We start from the raw sequence: 27537 nt of genomic DNA, 5'->3' as shown, positions 1-27537 counted from the left end.
GTGTCCGGCCCTGGGAGAAGTTTTGTCGTTAGAGAATGTTACGCTGAAAAGTCGCCTTTAGAAAAAATTACGTTAAAATTTGTATAGAAAAATTTTATTAAAACTTTGTTTCAGTAAGAATTTCATTACAATTTTGTCCTGAACTAAAAATTTTTTATTAAAAAAAATTTAACTGAAATTTTGTGTTCAGAATAAATTTCATTAGACAAAAAAATTTCGGGGCCCGAGCCCCAACCTGGCTACATTCCCTATGGAGCTATATGCAAATCTGAACCGATGTGTGCAAAATTTCTAGCGGATATCTTTATTCGTTCGACCGCTAACGTGATTTCGTGGCAAAAGTGCTTCGACAATTGATTCAAATGCATGCAAAAGTGTATAGATCTTAATGGGGAATATTTTGAAAAACTATAAATCGATTTGCGATGATTAAGATTTGTTGTTGAGTTCTCTTATGCCGAAATATAAAAGGTAGCCCTCGTATATATATATATATATATATATATATATATATATATATATATATATATATATATATATATATATATATATATATATATATATATATATATATATATATATATATATATATATATATATATATATATATATATATATATATATATATATATATATATATATATATATATATATATTTTTTTTTTTTTTTTTAAGGAATATCACAGCAATATTTCGATGTGTTACAAAGGGAATGACTACATTGGTATACCTCACATCCCATAGTTGCGAGTATGAACATTTTTAAAAATGAGAAACTCTTAGAATAGAATTATTGATTGATAAGAATAGATGATTATTTAGTGACCTTATGTATATTATATTAGAAAATAGGATCGTTTAGTACTATAAGATTGTGTGTTCATTTGTAACGCTCCCATCCAATATGCAAATGCAAATTTGACCATGAACTTTCCATTGAGGAACACGGGCAAACCTCTCACATATCAATGAGTGCTGTCCGATTCAAGTTTAAGCTCAAAGATAAGATAAGGGGCCTCCTTTTTATAGCAGCGAACGAGGCGCCGCAATGCGACACCTTTCTGGGGAGAAGTTTTTACATAGCTGCCATAGCATTTTTTCAAAAGACATGGAGGGAATAACCACCGCTGATGTTCTCGCCAGGATTCGAAGCCGGCCGCGCAGCGTCATAGGCTGACATTCTAATCTCTGCGCTACGGTGGCCTCTTCCCTTCTAATATAGGAAGAGAAAAAAGTGCAGTTGCTTTTTAGCAAAACACTGACAAACTTCCATTATCAACACTCAATTCGAAAACACGATTTTGCGAACAAGTGCCAACAACAATCTACTTCCGGTGAATAAACTTGATATTGAACTTAACCACCTATCTGAGGCCACTGAAGAGAAGGCAAATGCTAATTTGATTACTTTTTGTTTTTGTTTAATCCATAGCTTTACAGATAATAAAATATTATTAATAATAAAATATAATATAATTAAAGACATTTAAAATGTAAATAAGGAAAATCATTCAGAATACACTACTATAAATAGGTATATAATTTCGAATTACGTCATGAGTCTCAAAATAAATTACAAAAAGCGAAAGAAGAAATAAATAATCAACCGAATTGGATATTACAAATCTACGATTGGACTTTGTAGGTGGTGATTTTGCCATTGTCGTTTATAGTTGTCTGGGCCCCACGGTAGTTAGTCCGTTTGCCGTTGACGTCGGAGCTGGAGCTGTAGGAGCTGACAGAAACACCTTTGTAGCCACCTGGGCTTGTGGATGCGAAACGATTGCTGATGTTTGGAACACCCTGCAAAGACCAAAAAAAAATCAGAAATAATCGGCAAGCGATATGGGCATTGGCGAACTTACGGGATTAGCGGGATTTATGAAAGCAGTTTGGTAGCCGCCATCAGGACCAATTGAAGCAGCAGCAGCTGAATAGTTAGGCGCATAACGATTGCCCTTGCCGTTGTAGTGGCTTTGGCGTCTGGCATGATCAAAAATAGCCTGTTGTTGACGGCGAATAGCACTGAAATAAAAAAAGGAGACAAGCCAACAATTAGTTTTAGACTAGGATTTCGACAAAGACTTGCATTTGCGTAATATTGTTACTAAGCTTGGGAATATTTACTCATCATCCATATAATCGGGCAAATTCGAAGCGCTAGCCCCCACCGTTGCATCACCACTCGAAATAATCGATGCTATAGCTCTAAAGTCATAAGCAATTGTTAAAGAAGCAACAAAATAAGTTATTTTAAAAAAGCGCCATCACCAAAAGTCTATCATTTCTTATAAGTTGTAGAAATAGCAAAAAATGGGAGCAAAATCTTAGCTTACTGTTGCTGAGCAGCCTGTTGTGACAGAATCTGTTGTGTCAACTGCTGGTGGAAGGCGAAGGGATCGATGAAACCGAAATCGGGAGCATAACCTCCGAATCCAAAACCAAAATCATAATCATCATAGTCCCCGCCACCTGAATAGCTGCCGGCATACGATCCAGTTCCACGTTTCTTAGTGCGCTTTGCGGCTAAAACGTGTAAAGGAATTTCCTAAATTATTTTCATTCTCATTGGGAACTCATTGGTTTTTGGTCACATACCTTCAGAATCCATGGCTGCCAATAGAATACAGGCGGATACTACAAAAATCTTCCACATAATGAAGTGTCTGTGAATTAGAACAAAGAACAAGAATACGGGTCAAAATAGAAATTTTTACAAATAATATTTTCAACTTCTATTCTTCAACATACAACCGGAAAGCGACTAAGGAAAGAGAATCCTAAAACAAAATACTTTAACTTAATGGTAGTCGCTTTATTAGTCAGATTTAGTTTTTCATAGTTAGTATTCATGGACTCGAACATTGACTTAGTTTCTATCGATCGATTACATTGATTTCTTTTATTCATCGTTGTTTAAATTAAATTGTATTTAAAAACCAGTAAGGAAGGCCAAAATTCGGTCGGTGCCGACTGTATAATACCTTACACCTACCCTATAAGTACAATGTGGGAGCTATATCCAATTCTGAACCAATTTTGATCGACCTCGGCGAGCAAATATGTTCAAACTGTAATAACTACGGTTGACAAATGACAACATTATTGGAAATTGCCCAAAATCTGACAAACATTTAGATAAGAGCTATATCTAATTCTGAACCGATTTCGAGCAAACTTCTTAGATAATGTGGAAGTCGTCGAGCAAGGCGTTGTACAAGGTTTTGGGAAATGCAATTGTAATGGTTCTAGGAGTGAAAATCCGGCGATATATATAGAAATGAGAGCTATATCTAAATATGAACCGATTTCTATGAAATTCACCAGTAATGTCGAGAGTCATAAGAAAATCCGCCCCTCCAAATTTCGAGGGAATGGGTTAACAAGTAACCATTTTATTGCATTATTACTGCAAATCGGACGAACATATATATGGGAGCTATATCTAAACCTGAACCGATTTCAAGCAAACTTATCATATATTGTGGTAGTCGTTGAGGAAGGCGTTGTACAGAATTTTGGAAAGATTGGTCAATAAATGCGATTGTAAGAGGCTCAAGAAGTCATATCAGGAGATCGGTTTATATGGGAGCTGTACCAGGTTTTTGACCGATTTTGACTGTACTTAGCTCCGTTGTTATTTAGCTAAATCGGACTACAATTGCAGCTTCTAGGGGCTCCAGAAGTCAAATCGGGAGATCGGTTTATATGGGAGCTATATAGCAGGTTCTTGACCGATTTAAACCGAACTTGGCACAGTCGTTGGAAGTAATAATAGAACACTATGTGATAGATTTCAGCCAAATCGGACAAAAATTATGGCTTTCATGGGCTCAAGAAGTCAAATCGGGAGATCGGTTTATATGGGAGTTATATCAGGTTCTTGTCCGATTTGAAGCGTTCTTGGCACAGTTGTTGAAAGTTTTATCAGAACGCTATTTGATAAATTTCAGCCAAATCGGACACAAATTGTGGCTTCCATGGGCTCAAGAATTCAAATCGGGCGATCGGTTTATATGGAAGATATATCCAAATCTGAACCGATATGGCACATTTGCCATCCCCAACGACCTATATCTATATCTGTGCAAAATTTCAAGCGGCTAGCTCTACGCGTTCGACCACTATCGTGATTTCGACAGACGGACGGACGGACGGACGAACGAACATGGCTTGATCGTATCAGAATTTCGAGACGATCAAGAATATATATACTTTATGGGGTTCTAGATCAACATTTCGGAATGTCTAGATTAGTATACCCCCATACTATGGTGGTGTGTATAAAAAGACAAACATTCTAAAGGAGTACTTGAATATTTATTTTGAAGACAGTTACATTTTGAGTTAAAGAATAAATGACTGATTGATAAGTTCGGTTGGGGCGAATATTGTGTACCCACCTCCATTTATTCCGCTGAAAAATTAACTAATACTATCTCACAAAAGGTGTCGCACTGCGGAATGCCGTTCGTACTCGCCCATCAAATGGAGGCCCCGTATCATTGAGCTTGAAACTTGAATCGGACTGCGCTCGATGATATGTTAGAAGTTTACCCCTGTTCCTTAGTGGAATGTTAATGGGAAAAATCGGCAATTTTTCTAACTTATATATCTGGTATAGTTTAAATTAAATCTGGTAAAGATTGACTCTTCTTGGGGCCTTAATTATTCAATTGATAGACGTAGGTGGGGGACATTTACGAGGTGTTAAGTGGTCATGAGCCCACTCCACCTTTAAATCGCACAATTAAGGCAGCCAACTGACCGGCTCCCCAATATGAAATAAAATGTTCACCGAACTCGCCTATCAGTAATAACATTGTTACGCGTGCTGTGTGGCATGTGGCACCGTCTTGATGAAACCACATGCAAGTCAAGCTCTTGCATTCACAGCGCTCACCATTTACAGTTACCATACGAATCGGATTATCTTTGAAGAAGTACGGTCCAACGATGCCACCAGCCCATTAACCGCACTAAACTGTGACTTTTTCTGGATGCATTAGTAGCTCTTGCAATGCTTCTGGCTGATCTTTACCCCAAAATCGACAATTCTGCTTATTTACGTATCCATTGAGCCAAAAATGAGCTTCGTCGTAAAATGGAAGAAGCGCGCTATGAACTTTCTTAACAGAGCACCCATTTTGATAGTAAAATTCAATAATCTTAAAGCGTTGTTCCTTTTTAAGACGAACCATGGTTAAATTAAACCAGTGTTGCCCAAAAGATAACAGCTAAAAATCACCTTTTACGCATATTTTATACTAGATATGGCCTCTAATCTATATTTCGAGGTGTAACAAATGATATAACTAGACCCACATCCTATAATGTTGGGTATAAAGAACATGTTTGCGAAGTTTTGCTTCTGTGACTCTAAGTCATCGGTCAAGGAAAAAAGTATTTTACTTTTAGTTCATTTGATTTGATAACTGTCCAAACGGCGTGTCGCATTGCTATAAAAAGGAGGTCCCTTATCATTGAGCTTAAACTGGAACAATTCTTTAATGGAATGTTCATGGGCAAAGTTGCAGACGAATTAACTTAACATAAACATAATATTCGGCACAATTATGTTCGAAATAATAGGGGCATTAGTGCTAAATATATAAATTTTGCAAAATGAAGATATATATACGAACTCTCCCTTGTTTTATGCTCCTAATTTTAAATTCACACTGTGTAAAAAGCGGTTTGATAATTTTTTTTTTTTGTTAAATAGGTAAAAGCGTGTTAAGTTCGGCTGGGCCGTATCTTATACACCCTCCAACATGGATCGCATTTTTCAAGTTCTTTGGACGATTAAAGATTAAAGAAGTCCCTATGAATATTTTACATACTTGGATAAGAATTGCTCCCTCTAGAGGCAAAATAAGTATAATCGACCTATGTATATCAGGTTTTACACAGTTTAGAACCGTGCTTAGTACATCCGTTAAAGGTCATAGAAAAAGTCCTCTTGCAAAATTTCAGCCAATTGCGCTCTCTTAAAAAGTAAAATCTAGAGATCGTTTGCAATCCCAACCGACCTACATTAGTAAGAAGTATTTATACAAACTTCAAACAAACTTACTATCAACGAGAGCAGTTGCCGTTGTCTAGCGTTCAATGCAACTTCCAAAAGGTGCACAGAATCATGTGTATGCCATGGGAGTAGTGTAATTGTGTAGGCAAAAAAATATGTCAATAAACAAACACATGCATGGGGAAAGGAACAGCTTGCGGACGGAGTTTTCGAGAGTGGGTAATGTGGTATTCAACTCATAGAGGCATTTTCGCAATAAATACGATATAAGTACAATATACCAACGTACGGTCCTTGAAGCCTTCACCCCTTATATGGTTGAAAAGTCTTCTAACCAAAGACGAACCAAGTCCCATAGCGGTTGGTGTGTGTTGTGATCTCTGGATTGCCATTTTTATAGCAAAAAAATCTCCGATTATTGAGCTCATCTCGAAACGAAAGTTACTCTTGTTATAGCAATAGTGCATTCTTGCGAACACATATTAGAACACAAGGGGAATTGTTTTTACACGATTTATGCATTAAAAAATTGTTGTAGGACATTGATTTAGCTCCCATTTTTTGTTTAGGACTTAGTATCAAATATTTGTCTGTCTAGTCGCTGTCCCTATTTTTTCGCACATCTGTATGTATAAATCTTCGCCCTACTCTTCAGTGATGATATTTACATGTTTAACCAATATATTTTTTTGTCTTAACAGTCATGGATCGCAAAGAGTGTGAACAGTTAAAATGCGAAGATTCGGTTGATCACATGATCACGAGATCATATGACATTATCAATAATGTGTTGTCATACACTTGATTTGAATTTCGTATAGCTTTAAACGCAAACGAATCGAAACCAACTTATAGACGTTTGGATTGGATGGGAATAATCATTGAGAACAGCGTCCGATTTTCTAGAGGCAAAGTAAACACAGACAATTAAAACTTAAATCTTTTTACGTTTATGCCTTTTGGACATTTTGGAGTTGGTTCCACTGGTTAAACTGTTGCAATTTTGACGTTGATGTTGTTGTTGTTTTTCTAATATGTTAAACGTAAAACGTTTTTTCTATTGGCCACAATCATAGTTGATTGTGGCCAATTCCATTGGTGAGATTGTCAGTGATGACATTGTGCTCTAATCAAAAACTTTTGAACATCCATTTTTTCAATACACAATCTTTAAAACCTTGCAATTACTCCTCAAAGTGTGCAGAAATCAATAATATATTAAGTAGTGGCTATCTTAACATCATCGGTGTAACTGGACATGGCTGACGTTTTATGTGCCTGCCAAGGCTGTTAGCATCCCGGGTTCCTTAGTGATGATCGTAGTGGTATGGTGCTGGTCTGTGCGTCTTCGTCTAATCCTAGTTATTGTGAAGATTTTGTTTTTTTTTTAATATTTTCTGTTATGAATGAATTGGTTGTGGGAGCTGTATATTTGTCAAATGGCAACATAGATGCCTTGGAAAATATCCTTTCCGATAAACTAGTTGCAAGATACTTGAATGTAGTTATTCTAAATGACTTGTGATTTTTAGATTATAGAAAGTACTCACGTCTTATTCACTATTTTTTTAGACTACACTCTTGTGAGTTGCACTGATGCTGTGACTCAGTGCAGTCAGTTCGACTTTCCAGCCCTCAATTCCAAAAATGCATTCATACTTGTAGAAAATCGGTTTTCAACCAGTTGTGTTACTTTTTATTAAATTTTTTCGCGACTACGGTTTTATCAATATGGATAGTTTGGTTAATATTACTTCATGCACTGATTTTTCATAGATTTATTGTACCAATGATACGGACACTGCTGCTGTCTATCTTGAATGGAAAGCTTTTTTTTCGGTTTAACAATTATGCTCCTGAGAGAAGAAGAATTATTAGATATGGCAAACCAGTATGGTATAACAATAGAGATGTACAGCAGACAATTCTTCATAGAGATTTGGCGTATCGCACTTCTATTCAAGAACCTTCAGCCAGTAATGCGTTGAGGTATAAAAGATACTAATCTCTAGCACGTAATACTATAAGAAGGGTTAAACGCCCAATTCGCTCTACAGGCGGCCTTGATTTATATAGCTGTAATAACCACTGTGATAATTTATATCATTATTCATTGAATTATTGTTTCACATCATCTACTACTAATCACATACCTAGTCAATTAACTTACTCTGATAACCGTAATAATAGCCTTTATTTTAGAAATATATACCCTGACGAATTACTTAGTGCAATATTTATAATTAAGCCTAATGCTTTAGGAGTCAATGGTGTACCTATCCGATTTATCAAGCTAAACTTAGCGTATATTCAACAGCATATTCTACATTTGTTTAATATTATTTTAATGACCATTTTCCAATTGCTTGGAAATTAGCAAGAGCACCCCCTTACGGAAAAAGGTACTAGTGAAAAAAGTTGTTATGATAGCGTCCAATCTCCATTTTACCCACTTTGTCAAAGGTGTTTGAAAAAATAATAAGATATCAACATGTACATCATCTTACTCCTTGAACAGCCCTTGCCAATCGGGGACTTCACAGTACTACAAGCTCAAGCTTACTGATGATATATGGCGTGCTATTGATTGGTTCCAACCAATTGGAACCAATTTTGCTTATGCTATACGTTAATGATGTTCATCTTTGTGTTCAACATGCTGACTTAGCACTATATGCCGATGATTTTCAGTTGTTAAATATATCGGACTCCGGTACATTGGAAAATTGTATATCAAATCTTGTTTTAGATATTGGACGAGTTTGTCAATAGACTCGGACCAATAACTAAACAATTAACACCAGTAAAACTAAATGCGTTATATTCAAAAATTCACAGCGTCAATACTTTCCTCGGAATATTATTGTTCAAAACAATGTTGTCACACCAACCGATTCATTAACTTCCTTAGAATTTGTAATTGATTCTGATATTGAATTAGGCATTGCGCATATCAACTCCAAATTAAATTTTATCCTTAAAAAGCTCTATAGTTTGAATGTTATTTTACCCACACAGTTCAAAAATATGCTAGCTCTCTCGTTTCTTACACCTTATATATTAAATAGTGCCGAGGTATATACTGGACCCAATAGGATTAATATGCATAAGCTTCAAAAGTGTTTCATGGCATATTACGGTTTGTCAACGATCGTCGTGAACAGTTACTTTGCTGCTGTTTTCAATACTCTCTTAATACAAGATGCCTTAAACATGGAAAACCTAGTACCTTTATCCCTATTTTCAATTTTTGAACCTAATCCGGAATTCGCAAATGCTTATTGAAAGTTTCAATCATATTGTATTTGAAAGATTATTTGTAATACGCTTGTCAAGACTAGGGAATACTTTAACAAATAGTCTCAAAAATGTCTCAGTATGGCAACAGACTTTTAAATCTAGACTTATTCAGCATTTCTTCAAGCAACTCAACTAAATTTGTCTTTCATCACTGATGATATCTTACCAAATGTGCGGCTTTTGTAGTGTTTGTGGCGTATGAATGTGCGTAAGACTAATTTTTAAAATATTTACATATATCATTAAACGGTCAATTATTATTTTAAGTTTTAGCATTATACGAGTATTAAATTTTAATGTCGATTGTTGTACTGTAAAAACTTAAATATTTGTAATTGATCAATATTAAGCCTGGCTGGGTAATGTTTGTTAATAACAAGTAAGAGCGTGCTAAGTTCGGCCGAGCCGAATCTTATGTACCCTCTACTATAGATTGCATTTGTCGAGTTCTATGCGCGGTATCTCTTTTTAGGCAAACAAAGTATATTGAATAAGAACTGTTTTGCTATTGGAGCTATATCAAGTTATAGTCCGATTCGGACCTTAAATGAATGCTGAACATTGTAGAATTCATTGTGTAATATTTCAGTTCATTCGGAGGGACTCAAGAAGCAAAATCCGGAGATCGGTTTATATGGGAGCTGTATCAAGCTATTGATCGATTCAGACCATATCATAAATTTCAGCCAAATCGGATGAAAATGGCGCGCTCTATTGGCTAAAGAAGTCAAGATCCAAGATCGGTTTATATGACAGCTATACCAGATTATGAACCGATTTGAATCATACTTCATTTCAGTCAAATCAGACGAGAATTGCGCTATCTAATGAAACAAACTTAGCTATCTAATGAAACTCTTTATATTATTTAAAATTTTAATGGTGCAGCTTTGTGTCTATATATATTTATAAATTTCAAATCTATTGCCCTCTATAATAATTCATGCTTTTAGACTACCCTATATTGCTATACTCTCAACATGGGAATGGCCAATATTGTAGTTTCCTGCAATACCTAATCTGCTCACTACTTTTAAACATATACGCGAGCGTATCAAAATACACTTTGAGAAATTTGTTAGTAAAAACAGCAAAAATGTTTGCTGTAACAGCAGAAAGTCTGCTGAAAATGGGACAGCAGTATTATAGACTCATTTCTTTCAAATGGTAAAAAGTTAAAAAAGCTCAAAAATGTCAAAAATATTTCCTTAATATATATACATATATTTCACCAATCTTTCAATTTTATAAACTTATATCTTAAAATTTCATCCAATTTTCTACAGTTTGCATATTTTTGAAAGAATTTATATAACAGCAGACAATTTAATTGGCAATTTTTGTATTAGTATATAGCAAATTCCTCAAGTGTTATTTAGAAATTCAAAAATTTTATATGGATCCATTCAAAAGTTTAAAATTTTTATTTTATCAGCGGACAGCGTTTGCTGATATCAGCAGACAATTTCTATAGCAGATTTTTATATTGCGTGCAAAATTTTATGGCAATGGGAAAAAATGGGACCCATACCTTGAACACAATATAGCAGACAGACATGACAATACTAATCAAAAAGTGGTTCTAAGTCGATCGGTATCCATCGCTGTGCTGTAGGTTATTAGTGTGGCCTATGCACAAATAAGCACTTGCAGTGACATTCGAAGAATGTTCAAGTGCACAACAAAAATAGTTTGGCAATGTTGATGTCTTTTGTTGTTCGAAGCATCAATTATTAGTGTGTCGGAATAGTAAAAAAAAGTTTTTGTGTTATTTTACTGCGCTCGGCTTATTGAGCCTTGTTTCAAAACAAAAGCGTGCTCTACACCGTACTCAATAGTCGTAGGGTATGTAAAGCACCTTAACCAATTTGACAAAAGTGTTGATGAAGATACATGGCGTATCATCAAATCACGATCCACCATGCCAGTCAAAGTGTTTGGACAACAACACACACTTTTATAATTCTATTCTTTAAATAGAAACGAAATGATCTCCTGCTGGAATATGTTCGAAAAATTCAGCTTAGTTCACCTAGAAAAATTAGTCTGCCGATATCAGCAAACACTGTCTGCTGACATTAAATTAAAAATTTTTCAATTTCAATAAGTTCACTCAAAATGTTTGAAGTTCTAAACAACTTTTAAAGCATGAAAAAAAAGCCAATTTTAGGCATTAATTTTTATTTAAAACATAAGGATAATAGCAGAAGTTATTTTGTCTGCTGTTATTTAAATTCGTTAAAAAAATTAGAAAATTATAGAAAACTGAAAAAAAGTTAAGCGTAAAATTGAACGATAAGATGGATGTAGTTCAAGCTAATCGACCCACTGCGACTATGACGTTTGGAGGGTGGATAAAAGATGGGAGCAGTTCTTACCATCGCGTGGCAATGGAAACCTGTACTGCGATTCTATAAGCTATAAAAAAATCGTTTGTTTAAATTTACATTAACAAATTAACATTTAAAAGTCAGCAAAAGTTTGTTGTTGCTAAAGGCATTAGACTGGCTAACCGTATCACGATTTCAATTTCGACTAAGAAAAATCATCAGCGGACGATGTCAAATGGAGCATGGTTCTTTACATACCATCCCAACTAGAGTAGGTTGTAAAAGTAAGTAAATAATTGTTCTGATTGCATGAAATTATCTTGTTTTAATTTAAAAACATGAAACATATAAATAAAATGTTCACAATTATTCAGGAAAAGCGTTATCAATACCAATTTATTTATATAAAACTTTTGCGGAATTTTTATACCCTCCACCATAGATTGGATGGGGGTATACTAATTCCGTCATTCCGTTTATGTATACATATATATATTCGTGATCGTCTTGCTATTTCAAGACGATTTAGCTATGTCCGTCCACCTGTTTGTCTGTCGAAAGTACGTAAACTTTCGCAAGAGTAAAGTTAGGCACTTAAAATTTTTGCACAAAAACTTTCTATTAGCTTAGGTCAGTTGGGATTTTAAATGGGCTATATCGGTCTATGCTTGGATCTAGCTGTCATAAAAACCTATCTCGGGTCTGGATTTCTTGATCCTCTTGAGGGCGCAATTCTTATCCGATTTAGCTGAAATTTCTTATGAGATCTTTTTTTTTACTTCCAATAACTGTGTGTAAATAGGTTTAAAGTCGGATATGGCTTGAGTCCATGTTTTTATATGGCTGCCGTATAAACTGATCTCCAGATTTGACTTCTTAAGAGTCTAGAAGGCACAATTTTCACCAGATTTGGCTCAAATTTTGCAGGCTTAGTTTTTTGTGGCTTCCAAAAGCCATGCCGAATATGGTCCACATAAACCGATCAACCGATTTAATTTATTGAGCCTCTAAGGTATATGAAGTTCGGCCTGGCTGAATTGCATCCCCAAATGCCCCAAGAAGTCAAGATCCGAGATCGGTTTAAACTGCAGCTATATCAAAACATGAAACGATATGGCCGATTTACAATCCCAGCCCACATACAAAATTGCAAGCGCCTAGCTTTACTCCTTCGAAAGTAAGCATGCTTTCAACATACAGACAGACGGACGGACGGAAGGACATGGGTAGATCGACATAAAATGTCATAACGATGTGGAAAATATATACCTTATGGGGTCTTAGACGAATAATTCGAGGCGTTACAAACGGTATGACGAAATAACTATAACCCCAGCCTATGGAAGAGTGAATAAAAATGTAACTCTTAAAGTAATGACATTTCATATGCATTTAATATACATTAGGGCCGGTTGATTTGATTTAAAAATCGTATGGTTAAAACTTTATCTACATAAATTTCTAAGAAATTTCTCCGAAGAAACCATGCATCGAAAATCAAACCCTAATCCGCCACCCTCGACTTGGAAAAAGCCTTTTATTTCTAGCATTTATTTTTTGAAAAGGCGGGCATATACCTTCTCCAGTCGAGAGTCGCGGATTAGAATTTAATTTTAGAAACATGGTTTCTTCGGAGAATTTTCGTAGAATTTTATGTAGTTTGCGTCTTTGCTATGCGATTTAAAAAACAAGTAAATAGGCAATAATTTCGGCTGGCCCGAACCTTGGATACCAACCACCTCGGTTATATATGTTAACCACCTTTCGTCATAATTAAGTGAAAAATGCATTATTTATGCACCCATATCGAAATATGGTCCGATTTGGACCAAATTTAGCACGCACATTGAGTGGTCTAATAAATAGAAATCACTGTTTAATTTTGGTTCAATATTTATCTCTTTGGCAGCTATATCCAAATATAAACCGATCTGGGCCAAATTAAAAAAAAAGATGTCGAAGGACTTAACACAACTCACTGTCCCAAATTTCAGCGAAATCGGACACTAAATGCGTCATTTATGGGACCAAGAACTTAAATCGAGCGATCGGTCTACATGGCAGCTATATCCAAAATTGGATCGATCTAAGTTGTATTTAACAAGGATGTCGAGTGGCCTGACACAACTTAATGTCCTAAATTTCACCGCAACCGGACAGTAAGTACGCCTTTTAACACCACTGTCTCAAATTTCAGTAAAATCGGATAATAAATGTGCCTGTTATGGGCCTAAGACCTTCAATCGGCACATCGGTCTATATGGGGGCTATATCAAGACATACTCCGATATAGCTCATCTTCGAGCTTAACCTGCCTACGGACAAAAAATAAAATGTGCAAAGTTTCAGCTCAATACCTTTATAGACTGTAGAGTGATTTCATCAGACAGACAGACGGACATTACTAGATCGCCTTTGAAATGGATATTTCGTTGTGTTGCAAACGGAATGACAAAATGAAAAATAGCAACTCGCCCTAATATACATACATAGTAACAGGGACGTAGCCAGGATTTTATATTGGGGGTCCCACGCCACAATTTTCAAAATCGAAAATTGCCAAAATTCTTCTGTTGCTGTAAAATTGATAAAATGCCTCAAACTTTTTTTTGGAAAATTGTCGTCGCTATTGGTTGCAGGAATTGGTCCATCGGCGGTGACATGTGGTTAAAGTCAGAGCAAAATTTTGTACGGCTTGCCAACACACTATTTTCAGGGCGATCCTAATCTTTCAAATCCTTATAAATCTGCTTGTCTTTGGGGATATCTTAGTTTTATAGTGATATTTTTTTAGTGTTTTGATGACATTTTTCTTCTGCGCTCATTCTTATTTGATCTCAAACTAGTTTTTCACCGGTTATTAAAAAATTACTTTTTTTGAAGAAAATCAATAATACCAAATGTAAATTTAAAAATATTTTAAAAAATATTTCACTATGGTCAAAGCCTTCAGATCTAGTAAATGTCTACTAGAATCAATAATGCTTGACTGATTGATTTCGATACTAACTCACAATGAGCTTCGTATCCATTGCCTTAAATACCTTATTGTGAAATTCCAAGCAAAAAAATTGGTGTCATTTGAAATAATTATTTTAAAATGTAAATCTGGGTGATTCCGACTTTAAAGAAAAGTCGGCGCTTAGGTACGGATACGATACCAGACTTCCGCAAACAAACTTAGAATGAAGGAAAATTAGGGATTGGAGAGCAGCACCGAATTCCTGACATTGTTTCGGAGTTACTTTTCGGTATTTAGAGTGCACAACAGCGCCCATCTTCAGCCTAAACTAACCTAACCAACTGAAGATAATATTAAGACATTAACCCTTCTATGAACTAAATATTTGGCTCGTAATCGGTATTAGATAAATTATAAGTTTTACATTGTTCTCCGGCTGTTGAGCTTGTATTTGAGGTTAACAGTGATGTTAACTCTAATATATCTATCAACCCCTCTTAATGTACAGATATTCATTTCATTCATGTAACTCTTATACGATTGGCATCAATAATCAATTGTATCAAACACATGGGATATTCAAATAGTATCATAATTGTTATTGTTTTTTAACTGCAATTTGCTCGTTAACTAGTTGCCAGTGCTGAAAATGCATCGAAAATAAAACTAAAAAACATTTCGCTTATATATAAAAAATATTTTAAAATAAGTATTGTTTAAAATTAAATAACCATGGTAGATGTAGCAAAGTATCGCACAATATCATCAACCAACAAATTAATGGATTTTTGTACCAAAAGATTGGGTTTTTTTCATTAAATACAAATATGAAACCCGAACCTGATAACCGCATAAAACCTTTATAGTATTACATCATTAAATTAGGTAATGTTGAATCTTATTCAGTTCAACACATTGGGCAAATAATATTATCGCCCCGCTTGCTAAATTGCTAGCGAGCTTATATTACCAATGGTATCATAATGGACAAAAATTGTTTGATTGCAGATTATCACTATAATCTAACCTAAGCAACCCAGGGCAAATTTTCGTTTTGGCAGACCACATTCATGGAGTGGGAATCCTATCATACATGTTCTGTATGTATACTACTGGCATCCCTATATTTTAAAATTTTATTTGGAAAACCCAGTGAAAGGGTGACCGTAAGCCGTTTGTTTCATCAGACGGTATTGCAGCAGACATCGTCACGTAAATGTATTTGCATTAATTTGTTAGCCTTCCTTTCATATCCCCCATTTTATTCACATAATCGCGAGAAATTAATTAACTAATAAATGAATAGGAGATATAAGCAATTTCAGAGATTCAGACAATAACAAAAATTAAAACCCAGCTTCGAAGACTAATCTCTGAGAGTGTGAACGTCTGTTAACAGGTGTGGTCATGAATAATTCAGAACTCGAACAAGACTCTGCGTTGAATCCTCAGCACAAAGCCATGATGAGATTTGTGCTGCGGTCTCATTCAATATATGAAAGATTGACATCGGCAAATTGGAAAGTTCGTGGCAAAAGAAATTAGCAAAATAACTGGTTTACGGTCGTCAAAAAAAAAAAACAAAACTGCAAACATTCAAATAATATAACCATTGGGCAAACAAACAAAAAGGCACGATAGCACATTAAATGTGTTTGGGTGGCTCTAATCCATTTGTAGCGAAATACCCCATTTTTTGGAGATGCCTAAAAATTTTATTTATTATTTTTAAGTGCTTTTTTTGCTTTGCCTTTGTCTTAACAACCACAAAATCAAATGGAAATTTCCCACACAATGATTTATTCGATTCAAGATGATGTAGCAGATCATAAATGGCCATTAAAATTATTTGGACACAAAACCAAATCGAAGCGTACAATGGCTAATAATTGATCAACTGCATTAATTGTCGTTATTAGTTTTGACGTTAGTACAATTTATTATGTTATTCAACCATACAGCAAGATGTATGGTTGACGAGGTCTGATCAACAAAATTACCTTTATTTTCAAATTTCGCGTATATTATGTTGGTACACATGTCTGTTATTAATTTATTTATTTCAATTCACTCTTATAGTAAATAATGGACAACACTCATAGAAAAAAGTTTGCTGAAAATAGCAAACACTGTATGATGAATACTAGTAGTTAATTTTGCTGCTATTATAGCAGTAGTTCTGCTTTTACAGCAAAGTTCTGCAATTTCAGAACAGCAGGTTTACTGCTGAATATCTACTGTTTATTGATTATTGAAAGTCATAACAGAACACTTTATGCAAAATTTCAGCCAAATTGGATGAAAATTGCGACTTCTAGGGGCTCAAGAAGTCAACTCGGGAGATCGGATTATATGGGATCTATATCAGGTTATACACAGATTTAAACCGCACTTGGCACAGTTGATGGAAGTCGAAACAGAACACTATGAGCAAAATTTCAGCCAAATCGGACAAAAATTGCGGCTTTCAGGGGCTCAGGAAGTCAAATCATGAGATCGGTTTATATGGGAGCTATATCAGGTTATAGACCGATTTGGTCCGTACTTAGCTCCGTTGTTACGTAATAATAGCAGAACACAATGTGCAAAATTTCAGCCAAATTGGACAAAAATTGAGGCTTCCATGAGCTCAAGAAGTCAAACCGGGAGATCGGTTTATATGGGAGCTATATCCAAATCTGAACCGATATGGCCCATTTGCTATCCCCAATGATCTACAACAATATAAAGTAAAATTTCAAGCGGCTAGCTCTACGCGTTCGACCGCTATCGTGATTTGGCAGACAAACGAACGGATGGACATGGCTAGTTCGAATACGAGTTTCGAGACGATCAAGAATATATATACTTAATGGGGTCCTAAATCAATATTGCGAGGTGTTACAAACGGAATGACTAGATTAGTATACCCCCAACCTATGGTGGTGGTTATAAAAATAAAATAAAAATGTCGATGTGTGTCTCAGTGGCATATCATTTTTTCCAGTAGATTTTTGTATTAAAAATGGCAGATTTTGTTTGCAAATTTAGCTGACCAAAATGTTTGCTAATGCAGCAGCCCTATGTTTGCTGAAACAGCTGCTGTATTAGCAAACATTTTTGCCGTTTTGAATAACAAATTTAGTTAAGTGGAAATAAGAGATATATAGTATTGGCTACTACGGCTACATGTCTGTTATATATGTATGTTGGAAATATCAGCCATTTTGGATTGTCAGTTTTTTTTTTTGACAAATAACAAGTAAAAAGGCGTTAAGTTCGGCCGGGCCGAACTTTGGATACCCACCACCTCGGGTATATATGTAAACCAACTTTCATCAAAATTCGGTGAAAATTTCATACCTTATACTCATATACCTCATACCGATCTGAACTATATACGACATGGATGTCGAAAAGCCGAACATAAGTTACTGTGTCAAATTTCAGTGAAATCGGATTATAAATGCGCCTTTTATGGGGCCAAGACTTTAAATCGAGATATCGGTCTACATGGCAGCTATATCCAAATCTGGACCGATTTGGGCCAAGTTGCATAAACATGTCGAAGAGCCTAACACAAAGCACTGTCCCAAATTTCGGCGAAATCGGACAATAAATGCCTTTTTTATGGGCCCTAAACCTTAAATCCAGAGATCGGTCTATATGGCAGCTATATCTGGAGCGATCTGGGCATAACCAAACTCACTGTCTCAAATTTCAGCGACATCGGACAATAAATGCGTCTTTTATGGCCCCAAAACCTAAAACCTAGATATCGGTATATATGGCAGCTATATCAATATCTGGACCGATCTGTGCGATATTGCAGAAGTATGTCAAGGGGCTTAACTTAACTCACTGTTTCAAATTTCGGCGACATCGGACAATAAATGAGCATTTTATGGGCCCAAAACCATAAATCAAGAAATCGGTCTATATGGCAGCTATATCCAAATCTGAACCGATCTGGACCAAATTGAAGAAATATGTCAAAGGGCCTTACACAACTCACTGTCCCAAGTTTCAGCAAAATCGGATAATGAATGTGGCTTTTATAGGCCTTACACCATAAATCGGAGGATCGATCTATATGGCAGCTATATCCAAATCTGGACCGATCTGAGTCAAATTAACGAAGAATGTCGATGGGCCCAACACAATTCACTGTCCCGAATTTCATCAAAATCGGATAATAAATGTGGCTTTTGTGGGCCTAAGACCCTAAACCGGAGGATCGGTCTATATGGCAGCTATATCCAAATCTGAACCGATCTGGGCCAATTTAAAGAAGGATGTCGATGGGCCTTACACAATTCACTGTTCCGAATTTCAGCGATATCGGATAATAAATGTGGTTTTTATGGGCCTAAGACCCTAAATCGGCGGATCGGTCTATATGGGGGCTATATCAATAAATAGTCCGATATAGCCCATCTTCGAACTTAACCTGCTTATGGACAAAAAAAGAATCTGTGCAAAATTTCAGCTCATTATCTCTATTTTTAAAGACTGTAGCGTGATTTCAACAGACAGACGGACGGACATGTCTAGATCGTCTTAGAGTTTTTACGCTGATCAAGAATATATATACTTTATAGGGTCGGAAATGGATATTTCGATGTGTTGCAAACGGAATGACAAAATAAATATACCCCCATCCTTCGGTGGTGGGTATAAAAAGGTTAGTCGTGTTTTGCTGTGCTCTTCGATTTACTATTCGAAAAAAAGTATCAAAAAAACTGTATAAAGTTTTGTGTAACCAAAAAGCGAGTTTCGAGGATTGAAAAAACGGAAAAATAACTGAGGGGGATTACTTTGAAGGAGACAAGATTGATATTAATGAATTACTTTTTGATAAAATTTAAAATGTTTTTTGATCAGACTTCGTATAGTTGATTAATAGGCAGAGAGTTATAGGTCATACTGCCAAAAAACAGTAAGGTTAGATAATAGTAGCAGCTCTAAACAATCAATGTCAAAGAGTTAGCTCTACCACTTCTTAAATGGCAGATTTCTTTATAGACCTAAACACGCACCTGCCGCTGCTATTTCGCACAATGATTACAAAAACGTACTGATCTCCTTTTTACTGTCCCTCAGTGTTTGTCTCATTTTGACACTATTTCGAATCCCCCATAGGATATAAGTTGTCTGTGGACGATAGTTGTACTGTGCTACATGCACACTCGTCGTCCACGTCGTTTACTCGAAATGCGCTGCCTTCAAAGGATTCACCCTTACCAAGTTCGTCGACTTCATGACATTCTCAAAGACAGCGTTAATCGCCTTTCTATAGTCCAAGACCGTTTGCGACCTTACCGTTTTAGTTGTTATTGCCCTAATGACCACCATTACCAAGTTCGTCGACTGCAGTCCTCCATCCAATTCGCCCGCCCTTTCATGACATTCTCACAGAAGGCTTTAATCGCCTTCCTATAGTCCAAGAACGTTTACGAAGTTACCGTTTTGGTTGATATTGCCCTAATGACCAACCTTATGTCCGTAAAGATATTCACACTCCACATTCTGGCGTTTGCACTGCACCATCCGAGGCATTTCGAGATCGCCCAAAAACTCAATATAGATGCCAATACCTCTTCTCCCATCCGTATAGCATAAATTACCAGATGACAGCACAAGAGTTCCGACAAACCAAAACCACGCCGTTGGCACAAATGTGTTGTATTCGACCTCAAGTGCTGCCTCAAGTATCCGAACCAAAACCACTTCTAATCCAGTCGGGTTTTTTATCATCGCCTTGATTTTTCAGCAATGGTGTGACCCGCTTGTATCTTCTATCCACTCTCCCATCACTTTGGGCGTTCAAGGCAAAACGTTCTGTTAATAGAATTGGTCTATTGACGCTGCTGTAGAGCCAGTAGAAAAGGGATAACAACAGCTGAAAAATGTTTTTATGTTTTCTTCTTTCGAAATGAAACATTCAGCGTTAAAAGCAGACATACATGCCACAGTCTCAAGGACGCACTGTGGTCGAACTTGTATAGAAGGGGCGGTCCAGACAGGCGACCTTAGGAAAGGATATGTTATGATAGATATGTTTCTGTTAACCTCTCTAGAGTATTGAGCATAAAGACAGATTAGATTAGGTGGAAAAGAGGGTGAAGATATTGATCCACCCCATACCACCATGGACATGCACCTAAGCCAATAATCGGCTTATTGTGCGCTCTAAAAACTAAAAAGTTACCTAGAAAAAGAAAATTTTAAGTAAGGAATTTCTTGCTATTAACAAACTCCTTAATTATTTTCAATACCACTCCCCTAAGTTAGTTCATGTCTGGTATCGTGTCTCCACCTAAGTACCGGTATCTGTTAGACGCGAAAGCCGGGCAATGACATAGGACATGCTCTAACGGCTCATCATCTTCCCCACATGCCCTACATATGATATTAATTGCCGCACCGATTTTGCATAAGTGAGCTCGTAGCCTTCTTCTTCTTACTTCCTTTCAGTAATAGCCTCGAACTTCCACGACCCGGATCTCCCCATAGGATTTTCGCGGTCCTACCGACTATTTCGGTGTTGAACAGTGTTATATGCGCGTTGGTCGCTCACGCTTAAATAGAAATACGTAGACCCGAAAGGCTTCGGGTTAACCATGTTTATAGACGGCAGTTCTCTGGCATTCACTGTCAAATCGTCTGCCCTTTCACTGTTCCTTACTCCGTTATGGCTAGCCACCCAAACGTTGCGGATTTTGCCATCCTCAGAGAAGGCGTTAATCTCCTTCTTACACTGCAGATCTAGAGTTCCATCAGTTCAAGACTGTGCCGCTGGCAGCAGTGCTACTCACTCGACCTCAAGTGTCGTCTTAGGTATCTGATCGGAAACCTCTTATCTGCCTTCCAATTTCCCTATAGTCGCCTCGATAGATCGAATATCTCATCGCTCCGCCTATGCCAAGACAACATGTTCTTTGAACTTTTTGTATGGTCCTTACGTTATACTTTTCTCCACAGCAGTCCACCAAATTACTAAGCCGTAAGTATGTATTGGTCTAATCACGCTTCAGTAGTCTAATCACGCTTCAGTAGGTCTAATCACGCTTCAGTAGATCCTTACGTTATACTTTTCTCCACAGCAGTTCCCTAAATTACTAAGCCGTAAGTATGTATTGGTCTAATCACGCTTCAGTAGAGAGTGGACTATCCTCGGATGCAGGCCCCATTTCGCGACTACGACCCGTCTAGCCTTCTGAATACGCTCCTGAATATGACACTTCTAATTCAGTTTCCTATCCAAGATCACACCTCAGTATTTGACCTTGTCAGATATCGAAATTGTTTTATTGAGGATATGCGGTGCGGCAAATTGGCCCACTTTCGTCTTCCTCGTGAACAGACATGTTTCAGTCTTCTCTATAACATTGAAACCTCTGGGTCTAGCCCAGTCATATGCCATATGCAAGACCCTTTCGGCCCTTCTGCATAGCTGGTTCGGATCCTAAGAAGTATTATAACATCGTCTACATAGCAGACGGGTTCAAATCCCTCCTCAGTCAGCATCCGTAATAGTTTATTTATGGTGGTCAACCAAAGGAGTGGCCCTGTGCCACTTTCTCCCTTATATTTATGTCATGGGACCCGCAATTTATCCACCTGTCCCTAAGCTTGTGGTTTATCCAGTCACTAAGGAACCGGTCCACCCGGTACAGGTCTTAGGATTGGATCAATGTGTCGGTCCGCACATTATTAAACGCCCCCTCGATATCAATCGAAGGATTCTTCTATTTTATGCACAACCTCTTGCAGGGCAGTCTCCACCAACCTTCCCTTGACATAGGCATGCTTTTTGTATTTCGTATCCACAATGCGTTCCATGGTTTTGACTAGAAAGGACGTAAGGCTTAGGTCTGTAGACCTTTGGTGTCGCATAACTTGCCTTGCCGGGCTTGAGTATAAACACCACCCTTGCCTCCTGTCAGGCTTTCGGAGAAATGCATTCCTAGTATATGCAATGGTGGCCAGATGTAATAACGCTGGACATATTCCATCAGGTTCGGATGACTTAAATGGTTCGAAGCTCCTCAGGGCTTCCTGGACCATAAATTCCGTTATGATAAGCCTTCGATCAACCTCATTATTTCAAGATTCCGGTAAAATGCGTTTTCATCAAAAGCCTCAATATGTACTCCATTTTCTCTGCTCTCACTCCCATGTCGTCTATTAACATTTTAGTTTGGACATGGTTTTTTGAGAGAAACTTTTTTATCTTGGCGGCGTCATTAGAGCTATCGACCTGTTCGCAGAAAAGCTTTCAGGCACGTTTTGCCATTCAGGTGATCTTATTGTATTCCTTGAGCCGTGTTTAATACACATCCCAATAAACTTCCGCTATTTTAGGAATTGCTCTTTTAAGAAGTCTACGGACCTCTTTCTCAATATTGCGAATCTGCCTGTCATTCAGGGTTTTTCTTGAGCTGATTTCCTTTCCGGAAGAGGACAACTATCTTCGAAAGACTCCACTAGTGCCATCGTAATCCTATGGACATTGTCGTCAATGTCTTCTATGCTTGGACAATCTAAATTATCTTATCCAAGTCTTCTTCTGAATAATCTTCCGAATTTTGGCCAGACAGATTAATAGGACGAAAATTGTTCGCTCTTGTGTGGTAAGATTTTCCTGCTTTTAGAATAACTCATAGGTATATACGCTGACATACCTATGCCGTATGTCATAGGCATAGGTGGCATACGGTATATACAAGCAGAGTATATCTCCTTTAGTTAAGGAGCCAGTTCATCGGACACAGCTAAAACTGTAGTGTTTTCTACAAGGCTGAAATTGAAGGGGCTTCAATCCGCAACTTATGGTTTGAATGCGGCAATCTCTAAATCGCGTGTCATTTATCGGAAAGCCAGCCAGCAATGGAATTAATTAATTTCAAGGCTAGATACTCTAAATGTTTAGTGCTTAGCGACTGAAAAAGAAAAACAGTTAGACTACAATTTGCAAGTATACAGGTTCTACGTCTCAGTCATAAGCCGAATATTTAGAAAAATTTCTTGAGGAGGAAACTTTCCTCATCTTGTTTGGATACTTTTCGATGTAAACGCTACAAACGCCGATACACGTGTCTGCTCTTTTTATACCCTCCACCATAAGATGGGGGGTATACTAATTTCGTCATTCTGTTTGTAACTACTCGAAATATTCGTCTGAGACCCCATAAAGTATATATATTCTTGATCGTCGTGAAATTTTATGTCGATCTAGCCATGTCCGTCCGTCTGTCCGTCCGTCCGTCCGTCCGTCCGTCCGTCCGTCCGTCCGTCCGTCCGTCCGTCCGTCCGTCCGTCCGTCTGTCTGTCGAAAGCACGCTAACTTCCGAAGGAGTAAAGCTAGCCGCTTGAAATTTTGCACAAATACTTCTTATTAGTGTAGGTCGGTTGGTATTGTAAATGGGCCATATCGGTCCATGTTTTGATATAGCTGCCATATAAACCGATCTTGGTTCTTGACTTCTTGAGCCTCTAGAGTGCGCAATTTTTATCCGATTGGAATGGAATTTCGCACGACGTGTTTTGTTATGATATCCAACAACTGTGCCAAGTATAGTTTAAATCGGTCCATAACCTGATATAGCTGCCATACAAACCGATCTTGGGTCTTGACTTCTTGAGCCTCTAGCGTGCGCAATTCTTATCCGATCAGAATGAAATTTTGCACGACGTGTTTTGTTGTTATATCCAACAACTGTGCCAAGCATAGTTTAAATCGGTCCATAACCTGATATAGCTGCCATATAAACCGATCTTGGGTCTTGACTTCTTGAGCCTCTAGAGTGCGCAATTCTTATCCGATTGAAATGAAATTTTGCACGACGTGTTTTGTTATTATATCCAACAACTGTGCCAAGTATGGTTCAAATCGGTTCATAACCTGATATAGCTGCCATATCAACCGATCTTGGGTCTTGACTTCTTGAGCCTCTAGAGTGCGCAATTCTTATCCGATTGAAATGAAATTTTGCACGAAATATTTCGTTATGATATCCAATAACTGTGCCAAGTATGGTTTAAATCGGTCTATAGCCTGATATAGCTGTCATATAAACAGATCTTGGGATTTGACTTCTTGAGCTTCTAGAGGGCGCAATTCCTATCCGATTTGGCTGAAATTTTGCATGACGTATTTTATTTTTACATTCAACAACTGTGTCAAATAAGGTTCAAATCGGTTCATAACCTGATATAGCTGCCATATAAACCGATCTGGGATCTTGACTTCTTGACCCCTAGAGGTCGCAATTATTATACGATATGCCTGAAATTTTGTACGACGGATCCTGTCATGACCATCAACAAACGTGTTTATTATGGTCTGAATCGGTCTATAGCCCGATACAGATCCCATATAAATCGCTTTCTCTATTTTACTTCGTGAGCCCCAATGGGCGCAATTCTTATACGAATTGGCTGAAATTTTACACAGGTCTCCAACATATAATTTAATTGTGGTCCGAACCGGACCATATCTTGATATCGTTTTAATAGCAGAGCAACTCTTTTCTTATATCCTTTTTTGCCTAAGAAGAGATTCCGGGAAAAGAACTCGACAAATGCGATCCATGGTGGAGGGTATATAAGATTCGGCCCGGCCGAACTTAGCACGCTTTTACTTGTTGCCTCTACTTTCATAATTTGTTCAGTTTTTCCTGTTGTTATCGATAAAGTTGCATTTTGTCACACACTGTTATAAAAAAACAACCGACGCACAGTGGGATATATTCGAAACAACTAGTAAACAATAAGCTATTTGAGAACGGATAGAGATTAATCTTTGAAATTAAAATAATTATTTCCATCGGTTCTCAAATGGCATATTTTTTTACTATTTTATCCATCGCACAGTGGGACGGACAAACGGTACAGAAAGGATTTGCAGATAGACGAACATGGCTGAACCGAATCAGGAAGGATTTTTGTGTCGAACCGTACACTGCCTCACAGCCACATGTTTTAACCATAAATAAATGTAATTTTCTTTAGGAATTTCATACTAAAATCCTCAAATGGATCCTTTAAAAAGTACTATATACCTCCAACTTGGAATGGGGTGTCAGCACGGGTTATCGTTAACAATCGCCAAAATATTTCGTATTTTGTTTTTTAAGGATCAAAAGGAAAAGGGTGACGATGGAGAGTATACGTTTCTCTATGTGAAAAAAATCTGCCTTTTTAGCGTGGGACAGTCCAGCGCATATAGAGATGTGTGACAAAGAGCATATATCTGACCTGGTCAAAAATTGAATTTATCGTTACGCAATTTAGCACTTTGTAACCATTGTTTTTTTCCATCGGAATAACTTGGGCAAAGCCATTCATTCAAATCCCCTTAATGCGCCATCCTCTTAATTGTCCAATTCGGACTGAATAATCCGAATCTATAATTGGTGTCACTTAGCCATGTTTTTGCCCAGAGGCTTGTAACACTTTGTTCTTGAAGTTTTTATTTATTGCATTCGGCTGTCATCTTCAATTTATTTTTATTATTTTTTCAAGTAAGAAGATTTTGCAAGTCATTAAATAAACTTATCAACAATGGCGACTTTTTAGAGATTAATTGATTCCATTTCGATTTCTACTTTGAATATTGTTCGCTGCTTTTAGAAACAAAAAATCCCCGAATTGGAAAAACAACAAATTTCTGCTAATACACATGATCTCAGACACGAGAGCGAGCAGTTATATCACAAGAGGAAATATTTAAAATAATTAATTTATGTTATGTTATTTTCTTTTTTTCTCATTTCTTAAGTTGTTTTGTGTTTTTCGCGAATTGGTTGGAGGAAAAGCCACACGCCTCAATATTTACTTTCTAAATTGCGAGAATCAAACGCTTGGCGCAAACTTGCAAAACTAAATCGGAAAAATGTTTGGCATCATATGTTGCCCATGCCCTCCGGGATTGGGCCCACACCGCGATAACACTCGAGATCGTTGGCGCGATTAAAAGGAGCATTACAAGTCAACCAACTTTCAAGAGGCCCCTACAACAACAACATCATCGTCATTTATTATTCGAATGTTTACACTACTAAAATGTACCATCATCATTGTTTATACAATGTGCTCATGTGTATGTGTGTTCACACATGCAAACATCGTTATAATAATTTTTAAAGTAATCAATTGTACGAATCACGGCTTATGCGTCACATTCGAGCGAACAAAACTACGTCTTTGTTTAAAAAGTCACATCAAAATCTTGAAATCTATTGTATTCTTCCACTTTTGCCAAAAAAAAAAAAAAAAAAAAACCAAAACACTGCGGCCATTAAATCCAGTTTATTTTTTTTTTTATACACAAATCAACATTTATTTGATGTTTTTCTTTTGATTACTGTTCCGTTTGCTTGAGTTTCGTTTTTACCGGTAACAAAATATTTGCTGAGCTGAGCGCGTTCGTAGGGTACGTCTTCACTGGATGCCAACAACTGGACGTTTGAAGTAAACAGGTAATAGAACGTCTTCTTATAAGTGTTTAGGGAGTAGGTGTTGGGAGAAATATTTTAGCAGCAGCACGAGTTGAGTCAGTCCAAAGCACGTTCCAAGCCTCTGTCGAAATGGCTTGGAGTACGCTCAGCCAGTATTGCTCTTTTAGCCGGCACCTGTATTTTCCGCCCATTAGAGGGTGCTTTGTGTAACTCTATTATACCCTATAACCGCCTTATACAATGGGAATAGTTTTGCTTCCAATGGCTGGACAGAAAATTGAAAGTTACGCATTTTGTAGCTGTTACGTTTAGAGTTACGTTCAAATGAGACTTCTACAGGGAGTGAAATTAGCACAAAAGCAAAAATTAGACTAAACAATTACAGAAAGGCGAAATGGAATTTTTAAATATTTGTTTCAACCCAGCACCAAAATGGCATAATTGAAACATACCCAGAAGTTTGTATCAATTTCA

General features: G+C 37.0%; 1 protein-coding gene across 6 annotated transcripts; it reads right to left on the bottom strand.

Annotated features, from left to right (window-relative positions):
• Window positions 1-1486: 1486 nt before the first annotated feature.
• On the bottom strand, window positions 1487-27105 carry LOC106085299 (uncharacterized). 6 transcript variants are annotated; one of them, XM_059365039.1, is made up of 7 exons: window positions 27000-27016; window positions 7579-7884; window positions 2599-2666; window positions 2337-2526; window positions 2128-2208; window positions 1866-2025; window positions 1489-1803 (listed from the first exon to the last, which is right to left on the bottom strand). In XM_059365039.1, the coding sequence occupies exons 3-7, from the start codon at window positions 2654-2656 to the stop codon at window positions 1627-1629; spliced, it is 666 nt and encodes a 221-aa protein (XP_059221022.1). In that variant the 5' UTR covers window positions 2657-2666; window positions 7579-7884; window positions 27000-27016; the 3' UTR covers window positions 1489-1626. The 6 variants fall into 6 exon arrangements, with proteins under 6 accessions (XP_013104954.1, XP_059221022.1, XP_013104950.1 ...); XM_013249496.2 differs by lacking the exon at window positions 27000-27016 and adding an exon at window positions 26442-26537; XM_013249498.2 differs by lacking the exons at window positions 7579-7884; window positions 27000-27016 and adding an exon at window positions 26442-26539.
• Between the last annotated feature and the right edge of the window lie 432 nt (window positions 27106-27537).

The sequence above is a fragment of the Stomoxys calcitrans genome, chromosome 3 (assembly GCF_963082655.1).
Source record: "Stomoxys calcitrans chromosome 3, idStoCalc2.1, whole genome shotgun sequence".
NCBI classification, from domain to species: Eukaryota; Metazoa; Arthropoda; class Insecta; order Diptera; family Muscidae; genus Stomoxys; species Stomoxys calcitrans.
The sequence above is the reverse complement of the archived record's forward strand: the minus strand, read 5'-3'. Positions and strand labels throughout refer to the sequence as shown.

Bases quoted from the DNA above. Each gene is read 5' to 3' on its own strand.
- LOC106085299 (XM_013249495.2), bottom strand. From the start codon at position 2,656: ATGTGGAAGATTTTTGTAGTATCCGCCTGTATTCTATTGGCAGCCATG. The intron at 2,209-2,336 runs GTAAGCTAAGAT...TTATGACTTTAG, and splicing joins CAACAGGCTGCTCAGCAACA to AGCTATAGCATCGATTATTT. The intron at 1,804-1,865 runs GTAAGTTCGCCA...TGGTCTTTGCAG, and splicing joins TCATAAATCCCGCTAATCCC to GGTGTTCCAAACATCAGCAA.